Source organism: Gossypium hirsutum, chromosome A08, assembly GCF_007990345.1.
Source record: "Gossypium hirsutum isolate 1008001.06 chromosome A08, Gossypium_hirsutum_v2.1, whole genome shotgun sequence".
In the NCBI taxonomy this organism is placed as follows: Eukaryota; Viridiplantae; Streptophyta; class Magnoliopsida; order Malvales; family Malvaceae; genus Gossypium; species Gossypium hirsutum.
In genome coordinates, this window is record NC_053431.1 from 118742223 (window position 1) to 118763689 (window position 21467).

At 32.8% G+C, this 21467-nt stretch overlaps 4 protein-coding genes and 1 long non-coding RNA gene across 5 annotated transcripts; 2 read left to right on the plus strand and 3 right to left on the minus strand.

The window, feature by feature from the left end:
• Positions 1-244: 244 nt before the first annotated feature.
• On the minus strand, positions 245-1595 carry LOC107941280 (uncharacterized). The gene is made up of 2 exons (XR_001695571.2): positions 951-1595; positions 245-638 (listed from the first exon to the last, which is right to left on the minus strand). It is a non-coding gene; the product is annotated as an uncharacterized lncRNA (long non-coding RNA).
• Positions 1596-8979: 7384 nt separating this feature from the next.
• LOC107941283 (LRR receptor-like serine/threonine-protein kinase ERL1) lies at positions 8980-10703 on the minus strand. The gene has a single exon (XM_016874841.2). The coding sequence runs from the start codon at positions 10468-10470 to the stop codon at positions 9268-9270; it is 1203 nt and encodes a 400-aa protein (XP_016730330.1). The 5' UTR covers positions 10471-10703; the 3' UTR covers positions 8980-9267.
• A 2456-nt stretch (positions 10704-13159) lies between these two features.
• LOC107941285 (RING-H2 finger protein ATL66) lies at positions 13160-13651 on the minus strand. The gene has a single exon (XM_016874843.1). It carries the CDS (start codon positions 13649-13651, stop codon positions 13160-13162), a length of 492 nt encoding a protein of 163 aa, XP_016730332.1.
• Positions 13652-15416: 1765 nt separating this feature from the next.
• On the plus strand, positions 15417-17821 carry LOC107941288 (probable LRR receptor-like serine/threonine-protein kinase RKF3). Its single transcript, XM_016874848.2, has one exon. It carries the CDS (start codon positions 15756-15758, stop codon positions 17640-17642), a length of 1887 nt encoding a protein of 628 aa, XP_016730337.1. The 5' UTR covers positions 15417-15755; the 3' UTR covers positions 17643-17821.
• A 575-nt stretch (positions 17822-18396) lies between these two features.
• Positions 18397-21407, plus strand: LOC107941289 (probable LRR receptor-like serine/threonine-protein kinase RKF3). Its single transcript, XM_016874849.2, has one exon. It carries the CDS (start codon positions 19118-19120, stop codon positions 20957-20959), a length of 1842 nt encoding a protein of 613 aa, XP_016730338.1. The 5' UTR covers positions 18397-19117; the 3' UTR covers positions 20960-21407.
• Positions 21408-21467: the final 60 nt, after the last annotated feature.

Consider the following 21467-nt stretch of genomic DNA (forward strand, 5'->3'; position numbering starts at 1 on the left):
CCCGACATCGGCCGAACTAGATCAGCTAATAAAGTTTCCACTGTATCCAAGGGATCATCGTATACTTGAAAACTTAAAATTCCGAGAGTATAACATTTAGCCATACAATCAATAATTTCATTATGAATTTTTGGAATATGATGAATCTTTACTCTTCAACTCTTCTCAAAATTTGATGCAACAAATATAACTCTACCAGACTGCTATTGTCTCTCCCATCAATCAAAAATATGTTCAACAATTGTTGGGATGAAAATAGATTTTTAATTAAATAAATTTAATTTGGACTGCCACGTACGACAGCTGTAAGAACTCAAATTTACCCGGGCCTAAAACCATTACCCAGCCCAAACAAAAAAACAACATAAAAACGAAAGCCCAAATACAAAAATTACCAGTCCAGAGTCCAAAATACAAGTCCAAATTTTTGCAGACCCAAAACTAAAAAAACTTAGCCCAAAGATAACAAGCCCATGTACCTAAACATTTTTTACAGAAGCCTAAACCCTAATTTTATGTGCGCCGCACCTATGCCCTCCTCGGCCACGTCGCCTGCACCTCGTCCCGAGGCTCGTCTGCAAGCTTGCACCGAAATGGAAAAAGAAACCTTTCTCCCCTCCATTGACTAAGCGCCGACCCTGCAAAAAGAAGAAAGAGAGACAGAAACAAGGATAATAGAAATAGTAGCATAAACGGAATCATGAACAGCACCAATAGTGAAATAAACAGTAGAATAGGAAGTTTTTATTTGGCTATAAAAGCCAGAAAGATCAATGTATTAAAAAAAATGAGAAGATTAAGCAATCAAAAAAGCAAAAACAAAAAAGGTTGATTTTAAATATCATTTACTTGTTCTTTTTCTTTCGGATTTCCCCTTTTTTATTTATTTTTCTGCTTTTTAAATTTATTTTTTGACAAAAATATAAAGGAGAGGAGAAGAGGAAGTTTACCCAAACCCCGGGGTCCCGTCCGTCTTCGAAATCGGGCTCAAAAGGGGAGGAGAGACTTTCTTCTCTTGATGTTTTAGGGCTAAAGAGATGGCTTTTAAAACCGTCTACAGTGGAGGAGCGGCGGTCATGGCGATGGTGGCGATGATGGGTTAAGAAACCCTAGCAGAGAAAGAAATGGGGAGAAGGGGGGTTGCTCTCTCTGTTTTTTGCAGAAGAAAAGGGATGAAATAAAAAAAATGAAAACTTTAGTTTAAATAGCAGTGCACAAACGGTGCCGTTTTGCACTAGGGGTACCAGCATTGAAACGACGCCGTTTAAGGCGACCTGCGCGCGACCCGACTAGTTCCAAGGGGGATACGTGTGTTTCTAAAAAAGGGTTATTTACAATCCAGGTCCCTCCACATTTTTATTTGTCTTTATTTAATCCGTTTGTTTATTTTCCCTTTATTTTTAAATTTAGCCACACAAATCTACTCGATTCTCATTTCGGTCCCTGACCCGTGGACGCAATGGGTAATGGACACGTGTCCAGAAGCAGGATTTTTGCCCATAAAGTCTTCAGGTCTTGTGTTTTTTTTTAATTTTTGCCCCGTGTTTCTATTTTATTATTATTTTTACTTCTAATTTCATTTATGCTCCAGTTTAATCCCTAAACAGTTTGATTTTTTTTATCCTACTATCATTTATTTACTCATTTTTTACGCACATTATTTATTTTGGATTTGTATATTAATTCATTAAAATTTTTTTATGAACCATACATCTAAATTTGCTTTACCAATATTATTAAATTCACCTGCTTTATTTATTTTAAATATTTTCGTGTATTGACTATTAACTTCTATGTATTATTTACCTTAGATATTTTTTTTATATATAAATTATTTGTTTTAAATTATTTTACATGTCATCTATTTTAAATCTTTACGTATAATATTTAGTTTGAACTACTTTATATGTTATTCATTTGTAAATTTTTATGTAGTGTTCCTTTTAAATTGTTTAAACACGTGTTACTTTAAATTTTTTACTTTACATTGCTTTATTTATTTATTTCAAACTTTTTCATATATTATTATTATTATTATTATTATTATTATTATAAATTTATATATACCTTATTCTTAGTCCTTTTTTATGGATTATTTATTTACAAATTTTCATATATAATTTATCCTAAATTCTTTATACATTATTTATTTTTATATATATTATTTATATTAGACCTTTTATTTTATGTATACTATTTATATTAAGTTCCCTTTTACATGTCTTAGACCTTTTGTATATAACTTCAAATTATTATATATATTATTTATCTCAAGTTGCTTTATTTTATTTAAAATCTTTCGTATATTAATTATTCCAAATTGTTAACTTTAAATTGCTTTTATAGTTTCTATTTTTAACCTTTTATATGTAATATTTGTTTAAAATTATCTCATTATTTGTTTTAAGTTGTTTTATATTTAATTTTTATGTTTATTAATGTTGCCATTACATGTTATGGAGATTTTTTATTTAAAAGCCCTCATATTATTGACTCCCATCAATCCTGCCTTTAATTCATGTATTATTATTTCATGTTCCATATTCCTTTTTGTTTCATCTCATTCAAGTCATATCGTGCACCAAATTAGTTGTCCAAACATGGATCGTTTCATTCCCAAAAAATAAATGCACATTTCTAAATGTCGCACTTGTTTTATTCAAAGAAAGGCAATGTTTCATATTTGGAAATTTTGAAAAAATCGTGCCCTATGTGTTAGGTTTCGATTTATTGTTTGACCGAACAACCAAATATGCTTTTTAAAATTTCAATGCATAAGTTTTGGAAATCATGAGATGATTTTGGTATTGAAGGTTTGAAATATCGTGTCCTACGTGCTGGATGTGATATTTTATTTCTTCGAAACAAGAGAATCTTAATCTTTTCATACTATTACATTTCTTTCAAGATCTTTTTTTTAAAAAAAGGGGCGCAATATTTCGTGTTTAGAAATTTCAAGAAATTGTGCCCTACGTGCTGGGTTTCGATTTTTTCGTTTGACCCAAATAACCGAATAACCTTTTAAAATGCCAATACATGAGTTTTGGAAATCACGAGACGATTTTGGTATCGAAGGTTTGAAATGTTGTGTCCTACGTGCTGGATGTGATATTTCATTTCTTTGAAACAAGAGAATCTTAATGTCCATTTCAAGTTACCCAAACATGCATAAAAAGGGATCGTATCTTAAATTTTATTTTAAATCTTTTCAACTCTCGACATTAAGACATTAATTAATCAATTAGGTACCAATTTTGGGCGTTATGAGGGTGCTAGTCCTTCCTCGTACGTAACCGGCTCCCGAACCCTTTTTCTCAAATATTCATAGACCAAAATCGTTGTTTTAGTAAACCAAAATATTTTATTAAAATGACCAAACTTCTTGGTGATCCGATCACACCTAAACAAAAAAGATTGGTGGCGACTCCCGTTTTCGTTTTTGCTTTCAAAACCAAAGTCGACGCCCTTTTCAAAAAAATGGTTTCGACAACAGCTATTAGAGAGAAAATGAAGCTTAACGGTAGAGTGACCACTTTGTAACAAAATAAAAACGTAAGTGATTAAAACATAACATTTCAAACCTAAATAATTAAAATGTAATCTGATACAAATAAAAGTAATAATGCGTAGTTTAATCAAAATAATTCGAACCATATATTGAAAAAAAAAATCCAAATCGTGGGTTACATCAATCTTTCCCACATTGATTGACTTTTTTTTCATTTTCTTTTATTTTAGTGAACATATTGTCAGCAGTTTGACGGGCATTGAGTTTTGGAGTGTTGGGATAATTGGCCTAATGCAATGACAGATTTGATTTTTTATTTAATAATAAAAACATGTTTTCTAATCAATTTAATTTCGACTTAAATAAGAGACGATGGTCCACGTTTAAATTTTAAATTTATAAAATTTTGTATCTTTAAATTAGTTTTGAAATTTTAGAACAGGTCCTTGACAAGAAAAAGGACTTGAGAACTTAAGTTTTAAATTTAAGTTCATCATGCGAAATTGAAATGGGTGAGTTTCCATCTTACTTTGTACATATATCATGTATGGGTTTTGGTCGATTCTTTTCAATTTGATTTGGTTGTTTTGGACTCTCCGTCTACTGTGTTTTGTACTTGTATTACATTGTAATTATTATCAATGGCGGATCTAAAAATATGACTTAGAGAGGACAAACTTATATTAGCATTGTCGACTACATATATTTTTTTAGTATTACTTTTCATGTGTAATTATTCAATAATTAAAATATAGATGTATATTTATGATTTGAAATATGAATAAAATTAAAGTTTAACCTTTTAATCTTGATAATTACATTGTGCTTCCAATTTCTAGTAAGTAATACCAACATATCAAAATCTAAAAATTAGTATGATCTTCTACCATCTGAAAAAAAAAAGAAAAAACAAACCAAAACTAAAAAATATATATTTATTAAACTTTTTTTTTGGGTTTAGAGAAAAAATTTAAATTTTTAAGAGATTTAATGAAATAAAATTCATCTTAAACGGGTACTATGTAAATTTCTAGAAAGCTAGACTGCAATGACCCTTCAACTCATACTTTATATAATTTTCATCCGATTGAAATTTAGTTGAATAATAGTCACTCTCTAAATCCATTAACCGAAAGGTATTTACCGGCTTCCATAAAACATAAATTCCACTAAGAAGTGGATTAAAACTAATCTTCTCCCCAAAAATTTGATCACCATGCTCTTTCTCCATTAAAAATGACAATTAATAACTTCAATCTAAGTCTTAGTGTCCACTGTTGTTGTTTAACCTAAACTTACAATCTATTATTGTTGTTTCTTTCCAATTGAGAATTTTGGAAGTGGTCTAAGGGACCACTTTGGAATTTTATTATTTTTAAAAGAGAAAACAAGGAATCAAAATTAAGGCTGTTGGAATTTTTTAAAATGGTTTTAATTAATGGAAACTAAACAACAATAGAAAGTAGAAACAGCTAAGATTGGACAAAGGGCATCTAGACATTGAACCCCCCCTTTTTTTTTTTGACTTTTAGGTCCCTTGCTTAGAATATATGCTCAATTCTTGCATTCTCCAATAACCACTTATTCATTATTTTATTTTATTTTTCTTGCTTTTCATGTTTTTAAGTTTTTCTTTTTCCTGTTTGTTGTCTTATTATGAAGCTGTCTCCTTGTAAATTAGCTTTTTATGTCTGAAAACGAAGTCTAGTCATCGTCAACATTTTGCCTTTTTTTTTTTTAGGTTTCATTAGTAAATTTTCACTCATAAATTATTTTTCTATTTTAAATTGGTTTTTAGTTTTTTCTAGAAGTGATTTATAAACTATTAACGTGCCATGTTCATATTAGTTAATTTCTTTGGGGGCAGACTAGGACTAACTTCAAGGATCAATGTGAAAATTAAGGAATAGTTTAAGGGTAAATTTACTAAAAAAAAGTATTTTTAAATATTAATAATTATTAGAGACAACATCTTTAATAATGATTAGGGACAGAATCTCTTCAATTAAGGTTTTTTTTTTTTAACTTTGATACTTTTTATGTCTGTTTTATAATTTATGTTTTAGGTTTATAATTGTCATTTTTAATAATGTCTGTCTTCAAGGTTTTAAATTGTCTTCTTTAGGATAATAATGTGACCTGTTACGAACCCAATACTTGTTAATTAATTAGTAAATTTTGTGAAAAAAATGATATAATAGTTCTAAAATTGGCATAATAACAAGCTCGATTTTTAACGTTTACATATTGTGTCGATTTGGTCATAATTTTAAAAATTAACTATCAATATTTACACATTATCTCAAATTAATCTTAATATTTTTAAAGATTGGAACTTTAAAAAAATTCAAAACAAATATTAAATTTATCAATCAAACATTAAAAAAATACAAACAATGGAGTAGGGATGTCAACTGGGCGGCACGGGTGCAGGGAGTGCTCCCTCCGCACTCATCCACGCCAAGAATTTTCATCCCTATCCCCGCTCCTCGATCTGCTACAGGTACAAAACTCAAAAACATCCTCGCCATACGACCCACAAGACTAAAACCATCCCCACCCCACCACCCACATAGGTCCCCAACCCACCTAATCCCCACTATACTTGCCCCGCAATCCACTTCATATAATATATTTATAACTATCGGTTAAATAAATATAAACCAAATTTTTTATGAAAAAAGTATGAAATACTTATCCTTCGAACTCCCACTACATATGTGATATTATTCGAACGATCACCGTTTAAAAAAAAGTCATCACGACCATTTAATTGGTAAATAAAATATAACTTCAATACTAGTTTAAAAATTCAGAAAATAAAATCCTTGCTTAATATCCAAATACAAACAATGTCTCAAATACATCATAAATATATTCAAATGCAACACAAGTGCAATAATTAAATATTATTAAATTAATTAAATATTATTAAGATAATTATTAAATTAAATTTTTATAAATTTTTATTTTTTAAATACATTTATTATATTATGCAAGACGGGTGGGGATGGGGTAGGTACAAGGTCATACCCACGCCTGCCCCACCACCTACGGCTGGTCTAATTTTTGCCCCCATCTCACCCAATTAAATGTGAAATGGGATGGGACCCAGCAAAACCCTCCCCATTGACATTCCTACAATGGAGTTTTTAAAATTTTTATTTTTGTTTTTTATTTTGTTAAAAAACTCATTTTAGTTTAAAAATTGGTTACATTTGACATGATAATACCCATCTTTTCTGGTGAAAAATTTTGATAGGGGCAATTTTTTCTATTAACAAAACCATCCAAAATTCAAAACAAATAATATTAATAATTAATTTTAATTAAATTAATTTTAAAAATTAAATTAAATATTAAAATATTAACACTTTCATCTTTAAATATCAAAATATATAACTTTTGTTAAAATATACAGATTGGACAAAAAAACACATATACAATATTAGAAAAAATCTCAAATTCTGATACTAAATAATATATAAAGGCAACTTAAAATTTAAAATTAAGAAAATACCCCTAATATAATAGCATCTGGGTTAATGTACACTTTAGTCCTTGAATTTAGCAACTTGTACTTACTTGGTACTTAAAATTTTTTTGGATCTAACTGGTACATAAACTTAAAAACCGTAAACTAAAGTGGTACTTTTTTTAAGTACTTAAAATTTTTTTGGACCTAATTGGTACTTGAACTTGAAAGCCTAAATCAAAGTGATACTTTCTTTTAGATCCAGTCAATCCTTGCACCTCATGAGTATTAAAAATGAGAAAAGAAAATATTTTTCAATTTTATTTTAATATTTATTTATTAAAATACATTGAAAAGTTTTAAAAAACTTTTATTTTTTTTAATACTCCCAACCAAACTTAATCATGGGTTGGGTTGGGTTCAGTTCGAGCTAATGTAGAATTTTAGGCTCATTTTTTATGCCAAAACTCATCCCAAAAAATAGGTCTAAAATTCTGCTCAAGCCCAAATCAGACTAAAAATACTAAATTCAAGCCTAATACAATCCGACCCACCCATATTAATTTTAAAATAAGTTAAAAAATATATAATATTTGAAAATTTAGCAAAAGAATGAATAAAACTTGGTTTGCATCCTCCATCATTGACTGGGGTTCTTAGGTTTTTTGTCTTACAAAAATATCTTGATTTTATTGAAATGGAATTTATTGCCATTTGAAGTTAGTTTCCATGCGCTTATTTTACAATACAAAGTCATGAATATCATTTTTATTTATTTTACTAACTCTATTTATTTCATTTTCTCTTCTATTCAATTCTCCAATTTTACTTCTCTTATAACCATAAGTTAGAAACATGAAGATGTGTGTTTCAAAAACTAGACAATTAAGGGAAAAATGAAAGAAAGTATAGGCACGTGTTTGGGCCGATCTGTTTAGAAAATGGGTTTTATTTTTATTTTTTATTTAAATTTATTTTTCGGATCTATATTTTTGTCTAAGCTAATTTTTTGGATCTATATTTTTATCCAAACTCTCTCACTTTTCGAACGAGCCTTCAGACCTAGACAGGTGACTCGGCTCCTGATAAGTTCTAACCCTACCCCTACCCCTTTGCTCTCCTTTTTCTTTCTTCTCCCAATCCCTCACTTTTCTATTTTTTTTTCCTTTCATTTAAAAGACGTATCACTTTATTATAATTTTTTAAATTTAAATATCAATTAAATAAAAAAAGTAAATATTAAATAAATATAAATTGTCAAATTTAAAGACTAAAGTCTACATTAATCCGACCCATATACTTAGATTACTGTCGGATCCATTAGCTTCATGGAGCAAAGACTGGGTGGTGGGCCTTAAATCCCATGCAACTTTGGCAAGTAAAACGGCTACGTTTGTAGTGACCTCACCAGTGTCAATGGGTTCAAGCATTTAGGCCCATTTAAGTTTGCTTATAATTTTAATATCTAATTCCATCCTCAAAGAATCATTAAGTGTATTAATTAATATAGTCGTTAATTTGAATATTTATAAAATCTTAATTAAGTTAATGTACGAATTAATGAAAGATCAACTCAATTTGGTAATAACTAAAATATCGTTATTTGTATTATTTTGAAAATATTTTTTTCTTTTTTATATAAAAAAATTGAAAAATGCTCATATATAAAGGATTTAAACTCCATACATTATATTTTTAACATTTTTATTTTACCATTTCAATTAAAGCACATTGTTAAACGTTTGTTTTTTCATAATCTAGTTAAAAAGTTTAATTTAATTATAACGAACTTATATTTATTACACGATCTTATATCTAACTTGTTGATAAAGCAAATAATATTTATGACACATTACATTTTCAAGAGAAAATGTAAATTCAAACCTTAAAATTATTAAAAAGAATAATCATGAACCCCAAATATGAAACTTAAAATAACTATGAAGAATAAAAAAAAAATTTAAAAAAATTCCAATTAACATTAAACAAAGTGAGATAGGTGAAATAGTACATATTATGAATTTATGATAATCAAGAACATAATAAACCACAAAAATAAAAAAAAAAGTAAAAATTACAACTTACATTTTCTAATTTATCAACAAATTGTCTTTGAAAAGAAAAAAAAAATCAACAAATTCGTTTTGAACCTAAAAAATATTCAACAAATTTTCTTATAAAAATAAACGAATAAAAAAATCCAGTAAAATAAATGAATAAAAAAAATTTCCCATTATTTTATCTTCCTAAAGTACCCAGCACTAGCACTTTCGAAATTACCAATCTACCCTTTCCATTCGTTACAGAGGGAAGTAGGCCTAGTCTTCTGTGTTTCAAACTTTAAAGGGCAGGGCGTCTGTACGGGCGGCACCATGCAATTATACTGTATACACAGCGAAGTGCTTTGAGGGATCTCAGCCGTTGGATTAATCCCGATCCCGGTCAAAAAATTATGCTGCAAATAAAGTGTTTGTAAGCTGGCTGATAATAAACGGTCCACTAAGCTGTCCGGTACCTGACCCGTGAACCGGTTATGATTCAAGTAAAGATTCTGCACGGTCGAGAACATCGGTGAAATTCGACCCGAAAGCATGTTATGGCTCAGATCAACGGTCGAGATCTTCACTTGATCGCCCGGTTGGACTGGACCGTAAAACGAGTTTCTTTGCAAGTGAAGGTTTGTGAGAGGAAATGAGAAAACCCGGTCGGGGATTGGACCGGTGAAACGGTTAAAACTCAAATCTAGGAAACTTAACTGGTCGAGCCGGGATAGGACACTGTCCACCGGTCCAGTCAGTTGGTTCCATGAGAGAGAGAGAAACTGGAGGGAAGGAGAGAAGGAGTTGGGGAGTGAACCGGTGAGAGCGTTCCGTTTTAGGTCCAACCGGGTTAAGGCTTGGGAGAGAAACGGAGGGACCGAACCGGAGAGGTTATTGTGGCAGAGAAGAACATTGGTAAGCTCCGGTAAGGTCCCGACAGAACGAGGGATTTTACCGGTGAGTCGATTGTAACTAAGATCAAGAGTTTTAAGCCTTCTCAATCGACCGACACTCGCCGGTATATTCCCGGAGATAAAATTCCGAGTTATCGCAAGAACCCGAAGGTTCTGTAATTGCGAAATCGACATCGGCAACGACCCGAAGACCCGACCCGGAACCAGAGAAAACTCTGTAAGTGCTGAGAGTTTCCCAATAGCCGTGTCTAACCTTCCGGTTAAACCCGGAAAACCAGCACGCGGGTCACCTAGATTAAGAGCTATTACCTTATCGGACTCACAATAAACTCCGGTGAAGTTACAAGGATCGGAGGTGAAATCCCAGGAAGCAAAAAAACTAGACCCCGGTAAATCATTCATCGACTTCCTAATCAACTGTAAAGCTAAAAAATCAAGTGGGTCTAAAATTGCAAAAGCCAAGAATCTACATTGAAACAGAGCAGCTAAAAACAGAGCATAAGAAACCAATCTCTTTCTTCCTTGTTTCCCCATTGAAAGAGCCGATGGGCGTTTTTGGGTCCACGAAGGTTAGCTTTCTTATTGACAGAATACTATCAACTCAAAGATGAAAGCTTTTTTAATGGCTTGAAAGAAAATGAAGAAGAAGAAGAAGAAGAAGAAGACTGGAGATTGGGTAGTAAGAGGAAATGCAGAGTATTGATGGCTTATAGATACTGATTACCGAAAAGGGAGTGAATCAGTGAACGTATATTTTTTGGTTTAGTTTATTATTATTTTTTGGTTATTGATTTTGTTTCATTATTGGGATAGGTTCGGGAATAAACGGTTGTCCGAGCCTACTCGTAAGGTAGAAATTTAGGTTCGGAGAGTGCGGAAGCTGTATTAGTGCAATTATGTTCTCTTATAGAAAGTAGTGTATAGAAAGTAATGTTACGACAAAAGCAATTATATTTCACCGGATCGAGGTTTAGGGTTGTGAATTCCATTCCTTGATGTGTTATATACATGTATCAAACAAGTCTAGGATTGCATTTCAATTTTTTATTAAAAAATAAGTTAATTAATTTTTATATATTTCACGCTATGTAAATTAGATTATTTTTTTAAAAGAAAATTTATGAGCCGCACAATTTAAAGAAAAATATAGTAAATACTCGTTATAGATGGTGAATGACAAGTTTCATTAACACAACAAAAGTTTTAGCCTTAGCATCAATAGAACATTATGACACGTTGACAATTAGCTTTGTCATAACTTAAGCATGACATATCCAGAGTGATTGCTAGCACTTAATACGTTAAGGAAATCAACTCTGGATGGTCCAAAGCGACGAGCAAAAATCGATAAAAGAATCGAGCATTTACTAAACTAGAGAGGACGTCAACAAAATCATCATTAATATCACTTGTAAAACTAAGATTATATGCATAAAGACTAAAAAACGTGCTACAAGAGCAGACAATACTTATTAAACAATGGAAAAATAAACAAAAATCATATAAAACTTAAGACAACATATGTCCAAATCGACATGTGAAATCATTTATTATTTTAAAATACTCTCAAAACGGAAACAAATTAAAAAGTTGACGAAGAGCCACCTATTTTTTAAGAAAAACTACTAGTGGCCGATGGAGTTTTAGCGAATGACAAATATCATCATTTGTCCATCACAACTTGTGGAGACAACAAATATACCTACAAAATAGATTCGCAAACTGAAAAGAGAGAAGACATGTGTAGTGAATGAAAAGAAGAAGAAATAAATGGTTGATGGGAGAGAAAAAAGGTGGATGATAGCTAGCCTAAAAGCTGACACTGACGCTGAGCAAATCAAAAAATAAGAATCAAATGGCTTGGGGAGAAAAAGATAAAAGTTTTTAGGGTTTTTAGTTATTAATCTCTGCATTTAAGGAGGATTTTGAAATTATAGGAAAATCACTAAACCCATATAGAAACCCGACCCATCTTATGCCCAATTGACCCGAGAAAACCCATGCTCGACTGACCCGACCCATCACTAATCTAAACAGACAATTAGTAAGGATATTTATCAAAATTTCTTAAGAATATTTACTAAACAAACACCCTACTTTTCACTACATTAATCATGAATTTATTATAAAATTAAAAAAAATTCCAATGTAAATGATTACTTTTGTTTCCTTATTAATATTTTCTCTAGACTAAAATAAATCAGATAAAATGATCATGGGAATCTTTTTATTTAATTATATGATTATATATGTACCAATTATTCGAAAGGGTCAACTATACTCATGAACACTTTTATTTATCTTAAGTTATATTTTAGTCACTTATATTTGAAATGTTTTGTTTTAGTTACTTACGTTATCATGTTGTAACCTTTTAGTCACTGAACTGTTAATTGCCGCTAACGTGACATGTTAAACACTCATATTTTTTCGTTTTGAACAATTTAATTTTTTCTTTATGTTCTTTAAACTTTTTTTTTCTTCTTTATTTTCTATTCTCTTTTGTTTCTCCCTTTGTTTTCTTATTTTCTCTATATCTTTTAACACGTCAGAAAGTTAATTGACAGTGAAGAAAGAAGTAAAAAATATTGTCAAACATTATTATCGTATCTTAATAATTCTATTATTGAATTATAATAATTGAAAAATATTAATGATATTGCATCAATTTAAAAACAATGAAAATATAAAAACATTGAATCCCGTGCATCGCACGAGTAAATACATTAATTTATTTTAAGAAAATTTTTATAATGATACCTTAATTTCGAACTAGATTTCTCTAAGACGAGAGGTCTATCTTTTGCTCATTGACTTGTTTAGTTACGGAGTTTTTATTTCTTTTAATTAAAAATTTTGTATTTGGTTAATTGGAATTTTTTTTTTATTTAGATAGTTGAATTCTATTTGAAGTTGAGTTACATTTAAGTCTATTAATTAAAAAGTGATTTTTAAATCAGATATGAATTTTGAGTTTATTAATTAAAATTTAATTGACTTAATCGAAATTAAAGAGAAAAGAAATTCGGAAAAAAACCAATTTATTTTCAATTCTTAATAACCAAAATTTATTGTTGACTTACAATTGAAATTTAAAAACTTATAATTGTATTCTCAAAATTTTAATATTATATCAATTATGTCCATTCATCGATCTATTGTTCACTTAAACATTAAATACCAACTCGTATCTAACCCATAAAATATGTAAAACAAACAAATATCAAGTGGTGGGATACGATGTTAGTTCCAAAGTGTAGACTGAACCACGACAGAGAGGGCAACCCTCATCCTTAACCAACCATTTATCTATACAAAGTTGATGGTACATATGTTTGCAGTTAGGAAGAACCCTACAAGTATCCCCATCTTTGAACTCTTCCAAGCATATAACGCAATGACACGATTCGATTTCTCCCTCAATCTTGTACTTAACAACGGTCCCGACCGTAATCGGCCTCGGAACTTCATCCGGCAACATTGATCGGCTTCGCATGGCGTGATCAATTGCCGCTACATATCTCGGCAACCTGTTTTCGGTATCCTCGTCGATATCCCGGCAAAAACAATGGAGCAGCATCAAGATAAACACGACCGTGAAGTATAAACAAGACCAGACAAGAAATACCATGAAAATAAGTATTATGATGATAATGGGGATAGCAAGCATGACCCCTACGGGTATTGCAATTATCATGCTGATCGGTGGTTCCATTATTTTGAGAGATTCGAAGAGATTTTTTTGGTATATTAATCAACTTAAAGGCAAATTCGATTAAGGGGCTATATAAAGATAAGATAATAGACTTTTATTATAACTAGGATTTAACTATATAAATTAAAATATAATAATAAATCTATTCTAAAATCTTAAATACTCAAATTTTAACATTTAAACTCTAAACCCTAAACATTATTTATAAATTAAAACCCCTAAATTTCAAAAAAAAAAAAGTTGGTTGCTCTAAGCCCAATCATGAAATCTTTTAATAACGAAGCTATGAGTTTTATTAGAATAATTACCATCACTAGCCCAAAACCTAAATGGATTTGAGCCAAATTGCAATAAGCTTGTAGGATTGATTCACAGGTCGAGCTCGCTTGATCTGGTTGCAGAATAGGTTCACATAGGACCCTATGAACATGAGTTTAGTCTAGAAGATGATACATGTCTATATGCATGTATATATTGCATTCTAATTATTGAATCTTCAAAATATCACTATCGTATCAATCAATTCATTCTATAATTAGTTTAGGCATTAAATAGTATCTTAAATTTGAGGTAGAACATATATATATATATATATTGCATGAAAGGAGTGAATAGTTATCCTATATTTTAATGATATTGTCTATTTTTTAAATATGTCAGATCCAAGTTCTTTATATAGTAAACACACACGTATTTATTATTTTGTGAAATAAAGATGCTACATATCTAATTTGTATTGTATTTAACAACTAAACTGATAGAAAAACATGATTAATGCAATGTTGACACTTTAATCATTTATTTAAAATATTTTAAGTTTTAGGGACTAATTTGCAATTCATACGTCAGTTTTAAAATGTTTTGGTATTATCCCTTGAATTGACTTCATTTTCACCTTACTGAGGTTCTGGAAACAGTCGGAAAATGTTTGCCCTTAGCAAAACATGTGGGAAATTCATTTTCCTAGATGGAAATAAAACATGCCTCACTATAATAACACAAGTTGTTGAAATTTCAACTAACACCAATATACTTTTTATTTACAAGTGGAAATTTATTTAGTCATATACTAAATGGAAAAATAAAAGTCAATATGCTCAATGCAAAATATTGTAATAAGATGGGTGGATTTTTTTAAATAATATTTCGAGTTTAAGTTTTATTAACGTGGGATGGTAGCGTTTGCTATAGTTTATTTGATAGGTGGAGAGGTTTATGCGATTAAAGTTGATCAAAGTCTAAGTTCTTTGAGTTAAGAGAGTCATTTTTAATCAGTTTACAACTTTTCATTCATCGAGTGAATTGTCACAAACTATTATAATCTTAACATTGTTGTACCGATAAGTCTTATGAATAAAATATATATATATATAAGAACTGTTTTATAGAAATCTAATCCGACTTAGCTTTGGATTTAATCAAAATGCCAATAAAGGGTAAAAAATACCATAAAAGCTCTTGTACTAAGAGTCGAAATGTATTTTTTCGTTTTATTAAAAAATGAGTAAAGTAGTTCATTTACTTAGATGAAAGAATAAATTGGTCTTTTTGTTAAAAATTCATCTATTTTTATTGTTAAAAACCGGTCTCTATACATTAGTATTAAATATAAATAACATATTATATGTCACTGTTTAATTATTCTATTAATCGCGATAATTTTTAACTCTATTTTAAACAAAAAGAAATTTTTGATTTCATATATAAGAATTAATTGTAATCTCCTTTTGCATCATCTATTACCGATAAAGAAGAACACTGCAACAAGTAAGAATGTGTTTGGCTCCTGAGAAAAAAATGACACCATTTTGAAACCTGGGTAAAAGACAAAAGGTTTTTAGGAACCCAAATTGGACCCGAAACGAAGAAAAACGAAAAACCAATCACATCATCGATAAATAAAAGTAAAAACCACAAAACCAACCTCCGACGAATTTCCCAACTTCATTTCTCCGCCGCCATCTCCGCCGTCTCCGAATCTTTTTCACCCTTAACTGTCTCTAATCTTTCAAAAACATAAAGCCCAGAGACGAAACTTAATCATTAATCCCATAATCACCACCACCAATGAATTATTATCTTCCATAATCAAATTTCCTCCCAAATGTCCTTTCATTATCTTCTCTTCTTGTTCTTCATCTTAAACCTTTTCCCATTTTGCTTTGCTGAAAACGACACCGTATCATGTCCCTTAAACTTCACCATCCTACGGCCGGCTCTTCCCAACAGACCCCAACACAACACCACCAGCGAGTGCCATTACCTCCTCCAAGGCCTCCGCCTTGTCCTCTCCGACTACCTTAAACGCACCGGTTTGTTCTTCCCTCCTCTAAACACCTCGGAGTCCTGTTGGGAATCTTATCAGTCCCTCCTCCCAAGTTTCAACATCCGTTCTTCATGTGGTCTCGAGACCGATTGGATCTCCCAAGGCTGCAAGAACTTAACCACGACGGCCGAATTCGAAGCTTCGACCCCAAACGCCACTTTAAACGACGTGGTTTTGAATTGTAACCAGTCGTTACATGGTTCAGCTTGTGCTTCATGTGTTCGAAGCTTGGCTAGTTTACAAGCTTTACACTCGGTGAACAGTTCGATAGCAAACGTGTCTGATTGTACGGATTACCCCTTTATTTACGCAGCAGCTGAAGCTAATTACTTGGGACCAACTGATGAAGATACAGCTTATTGTTTGTTTTCAATTGATTTCAGTAATGGTGAAGGTAAGAAAAAAAATGTGAATTTGGGTCTAATAATTGGTGTTGCTATTGGTTTAGCTGTTTTCATTGTTGGGTTTTGGTTTGTTTATAGAAAACTTAAGGATTCAAAGAAGAAAGGAAGGGATCAAATTGGGAATCTTGAGAACAATTCTGGGTTGGATTCCATTAGTGAAAGTACTAATTTGGTTAAGTTTACATTCAATGAGATTAAGATGGCTACTAGGAATTTCGCAATAGATAACATTATAGGAAGAGGAGGGTATGGAAATGTGTACAAAGGGTACTTACTTGATGGTTCTGAGGTAGCTTTTAAGAGGTTCAAGAACTGTTCTGCCGCCGGCAATGCCAATTTCGTGCACGAAGTCGAGGTTATTGCTAGTGTTAGGCATGTGAATCTTGTTACTTTGAGGGGATATTGTACAGCTACGATGCCATCAGAGAGTCACCAGAGGATCATTGTGTGTGATTTAATGAAGAATGGGAGTTTGCATGATCATCTCTTTGGTTCCACTAAAAGGAGACTTACTTGGCCTATACGTCAAAAGATTGCCTTAGGGACAGCAAGGGGATTAGCTTACTTGCATTACGGGGCACAATCGACAATCATTCCTAGGGATATCAAAGCGAGTAATATACTTTTGGATGATATGTTCGAGGCCAAAGTAGCTGATTTCGGACTTGCTAAGTTTGCGCCAGAAGGGATGACGCATTTGAGCACTAGGGTAACCGGAACAATGGGGTATGTTGCCCCTGAATACGCTTTATATGGCCAATTGACCGATAGGAGCGATGTGTATAGTTTTGGAGTAGTGCTTCTTGAGTTGCTGAGCGGAAAGAAGGCACTCAATATGGGTGATGAGAACCAACCTTTAGTGGCTGATTGGGCATGGTCATTGGTGAAGAACGAGAAAGCTTTAGAAGTTATCGAAGATGGCATGCTGGAGTTGGGGCTGCCGGACGTTATGGAGAAATATGTGTTGATAGCGGTTCTTTGTTCTCACCCGGAATTACAATGCAGACCATCTATGGATCAGGTTGTGAAAATGTTGGAAACAGACATTTCGGTTCCTTCGATCCCTGATAGGCCAATTCCTATCGTAGCTCGTATTGATGAGATTGAGAGATCTATAAGAAGTAATGGCTCAGGTCAGTCCATCAGTTCTGGTGGTTATCAGATGTTTGGTTATGAAAACAGTCATCATTCTGATTATAAGATGGGAGGGACAAGTTCAGGGTCTTCAATAGAAGTTCCTCATAAACACAACTCAACATAATAAAGGACCATTGAGCTCTCCAATGGTGTTATAAGGATACAATAGATTTACAATCAAGTAACATTCATTTAAAGTCGATAGATATAAGGCATACGGTGGTCATTTCCATTTGTAAGTACTTAAAAGGTGTACATATAGCAATTTTTTTTCTCTATCCAACATCAATTGATTTGTTCAAAGGTGTATTGTATTGTGTTGTTTTTTTTTTTTTTGGAAATTCTTCTCTTCCTGGTCCAACTCTTCTATTGAGCTTCAAAGCTGACTTTCTTCATATAGAAAGGGGAAGGCAAATTTCATCTTCAAAATAAAATAAAAGAAAAGTTAATATATATTTAGCTCTAAATTAAATAATTAATTATTCTAGTTGACATTGAACTTAAAAATTGTTAATAAGTTGTTACCTATCGTGGAAATTTTCAACTTCTCAATAAATCTTCGAAATATTGATCATAGATGGCGGACAGATTCCTCTTAAAAGGTCCGTTATTGGACTTTGTCTTCCTCATCTGTCAAGATTTGTGTCAGGTTCATAAAGGAGGAACACCTTTTACCTATTCAACTCTTATATACAATAAGAAATGAATTCAATCCCCATCAATTGCAAAATTGTGAGTTTGCAGGGTGGATGGAAGGTGTTCTCCCTTAAGAACATGGCGCTATTCCCGAAGAAGGTAAGAGACAAAGTTCAAAATTTATTGAAGGGGTTTGTTGGCCCTCAACGAATGACACCTTTCTGTTAAAGGAATTTCTACTCACTTGAAAAAAAGGCTTTGAAGTATGATTCAACAATGATTGATGGACTCCTCTTAACAGGCAAGGTGTTGAGCTTAGGTTCCATACTCAATATCAGCCTTGGAGTTTGTATTTCGCCTTTACCAAGAGCTGCATCTGGTTCATGAAGGGAAATGCCTTCCATCCTGCAAACAAATTCACAAATTACATTGGTGGAGTTTTAACCCATATTCTATGACATATTGGAGTAGAATAGGTAAAAATGGGGTTGAAAAAAAATCAGTAAATACTTTTTTAGTTTAGCAGCAATGTTATAATCATAAAAACTTAAACTCCATCCTAAACAATCCTATTTGTCTTTCCAAATATAAAAATTGAAAAAAATTAATAAAATATTTTAAAAATATACGACACGTTATCTAATTGGTTTTTTTAATATACATGGAACGAGAAGCAGGTAAGTGAAAACAAATTTAGTATAAACTAAGTAGAAATTGCTGCCTAAAATATGCATTAATTCTATACAAAAATAAAATAAAATAGAAGGAAACAACTTTGAACGAAATTGCCCACTGTGTTTCTCCGCCGTTTCTTGGTCTGCGCTATCCGGCTTATTGCACATCATCTCATCTTCCGAACTTTTTCTTTTTCCAGTTTCCTTTAAAACTCTCAACGAAACTTAAAAAGTTAAAATCATAATTGCCTCTATGAATTGCTATCTCTCATAATCAAGTTCGACCCCTATGTCCTTTCACTACTGTCTTCTCTTCTTCATAATCTCAACTTTCTTCCCAGTTGGCCTTGCTCAAAATGGCAGCTTACCATGTCCCTTGACCTTCGCCATCCTCCAACCCATACTTCCCACCACCTGGTCCCAACTCAACACCACTTTGGGCTGCATGGCCGTCCGCCAGGGTCTCCGCTTCGTTCTCTCCGACTACCTAAGACGCACTGGTTCATTTGTCCCTCCCTTAAACTCCTCCGAATCATGTTGGCAATCTTACCAATCGCTCATCCCAAACTTCAACATCCGTTCCTCGTGTGGTTTCGAAACCGCTTGGATCTCTCAAGGCTGTATGGATTTAACCACGAAGTCTGATTTCGAAGCTTTAATCCCAAACTCTACCTTAACCGACGTGGTTTCCAACTGTAACCAGTCTTTGCGTGGTACCGCTTGTGCTTCGTGTACTAGCAGCTTGGCCAATTTGCTAGCTTTATACTTGACCAACAGTTCGATTGCAAGCATCTCTGACTGCGTGGCATACCCGTCTATTTATGCAGGGGCTTCTGCTATTTACTTCGGAGCAACTGACACGGCCATTTGTTTATTTTCACTTGATATCCCTGTCCCTGATACCAGCAATGGTGAGGGTGAGAAACAAGGTGTTAGTTTGGGTGTATTAATCAGTGTTGGTGTTGTTGGTCTAGCTGTTTTCATTGGTGGGCCCTGGTTTGTTTATAGAAAATATAGGGATTCAAGAAAGAAAAGGAGGGATCGAATTCGGAATCTTGAGACAGATTCTGGGTTGGATTCCATTAGTGAAACTATCGATTTTGTTAGGTTTACATTCGATGAGATTAAGAAAGCTACTGAGAATTTCTCTACAGATAACATTATAGGAAAAGGAGGCTATGGCAATGTGTACAAAGGGTACTTACCTGATGGTTCTGAGGTAGCTTTTAAGAGGTTCAAGAACTGTTCCGCTACCGGCGATGCTGAATTCGCTCACGAAGTCAAGGTTATTGCTAGTATTAGGCATGTCAACCTTGTTGGTTTGAGGGGGTATTGTATAGCCACGACACCATTAGTGGGTCATCAGAGGATAATTGTATGTGATTTGATGAAGAATGGGAGTTTGCATGATCATCTCTTTGGTTCCACTAAAGGGAGACTTACTTGGCCTATACGTCAAAAGATTGCACTAGGGACAGCAAGGGGACTGGCTTACTTGCATTACGGGACACAACCAGCAATCATTCATAGGGATATTAAAGCGAGTAATATACTTTTGGATGATATGTTTGAGGCTAAAGTAGCTGATTTCGGACTTGCCAAGTTTGCGCTAGAAGGGATGACACATTTAACCACTAGGGTTGCCGGAACAATGGGGTACGTTGCCCCTGAGTATGCATTGTATGGCCAATTGACCGATAGGAGTGATGTGTATAGCTTTGGGGTAGTGCTTCTCGAGTTGTTGAGCGGAAAGAAGGCATTCACTATGAGTGATGAGAACCAACCTTCTGTATTAGCTGATTGGGTGTGGTCATTGGTGAAGAATGAGAAAGCTTTGGACATTATTGAAGGTGGCATGCTGGAGTTGGGGCCGCCGGAAGTTATGGAGAAATACGTGTTGATAGCGGTTCTTTGTTCTCACCCAGAGTTACAATGCAGGCCATCTATGGATCAGGTTGTGAAAATGTTGGAAACAGATATTTTGGTTCCCCCGATCCCTGATCGGTCAATTCCTATTGTAGCCATTGATGAGATTGACAAATCTATAAGGAATCGTGATTTTGGTTTCGAGAAAGGAAGGACAAGTTCAGGCTCTAAATTAGAAGTTACTCATAAGCTCAACTCAAAATAATAGGATCATTGAGTTCTTCAATGGTGTTCCCTGTTTTGTTTAGACTTTTGCTTCGTGAGCTGAGAGTTAAATCTGATGGCATAAAGATACAATAGATTTACAATCAAGTTAGATTCAGTTGAATTCAATGAATATATTGGGCATACGATAGTCACTTCAATTTGTAATAGCGTCTTGTTTTTTTCTCTGCTGCATGAATTGATATCTTGAAGAAATGGTGTTTTTTTCTTTTTGGAAATTTGCTATGAGCCTTGGCATAGGATCTAGTCACAGGTCAATATGAGCAAGAATTCTTATCTACAGCCTATGGTTACTCAAAGAGGCAGATTTTTGCTATGAGCCTCGTGCATGAGTATAAGATATGGATTTGTGTATAGTGAGTGCATGCTCAATTATTTTTGCATATATTTAGAGAGTTCTTGAACGGTCATATCCCTATACCCATATCTGGGCATACATGGACACAATAACTTCAAGAGATATAAAGATCCAGATCAAAATATAAATG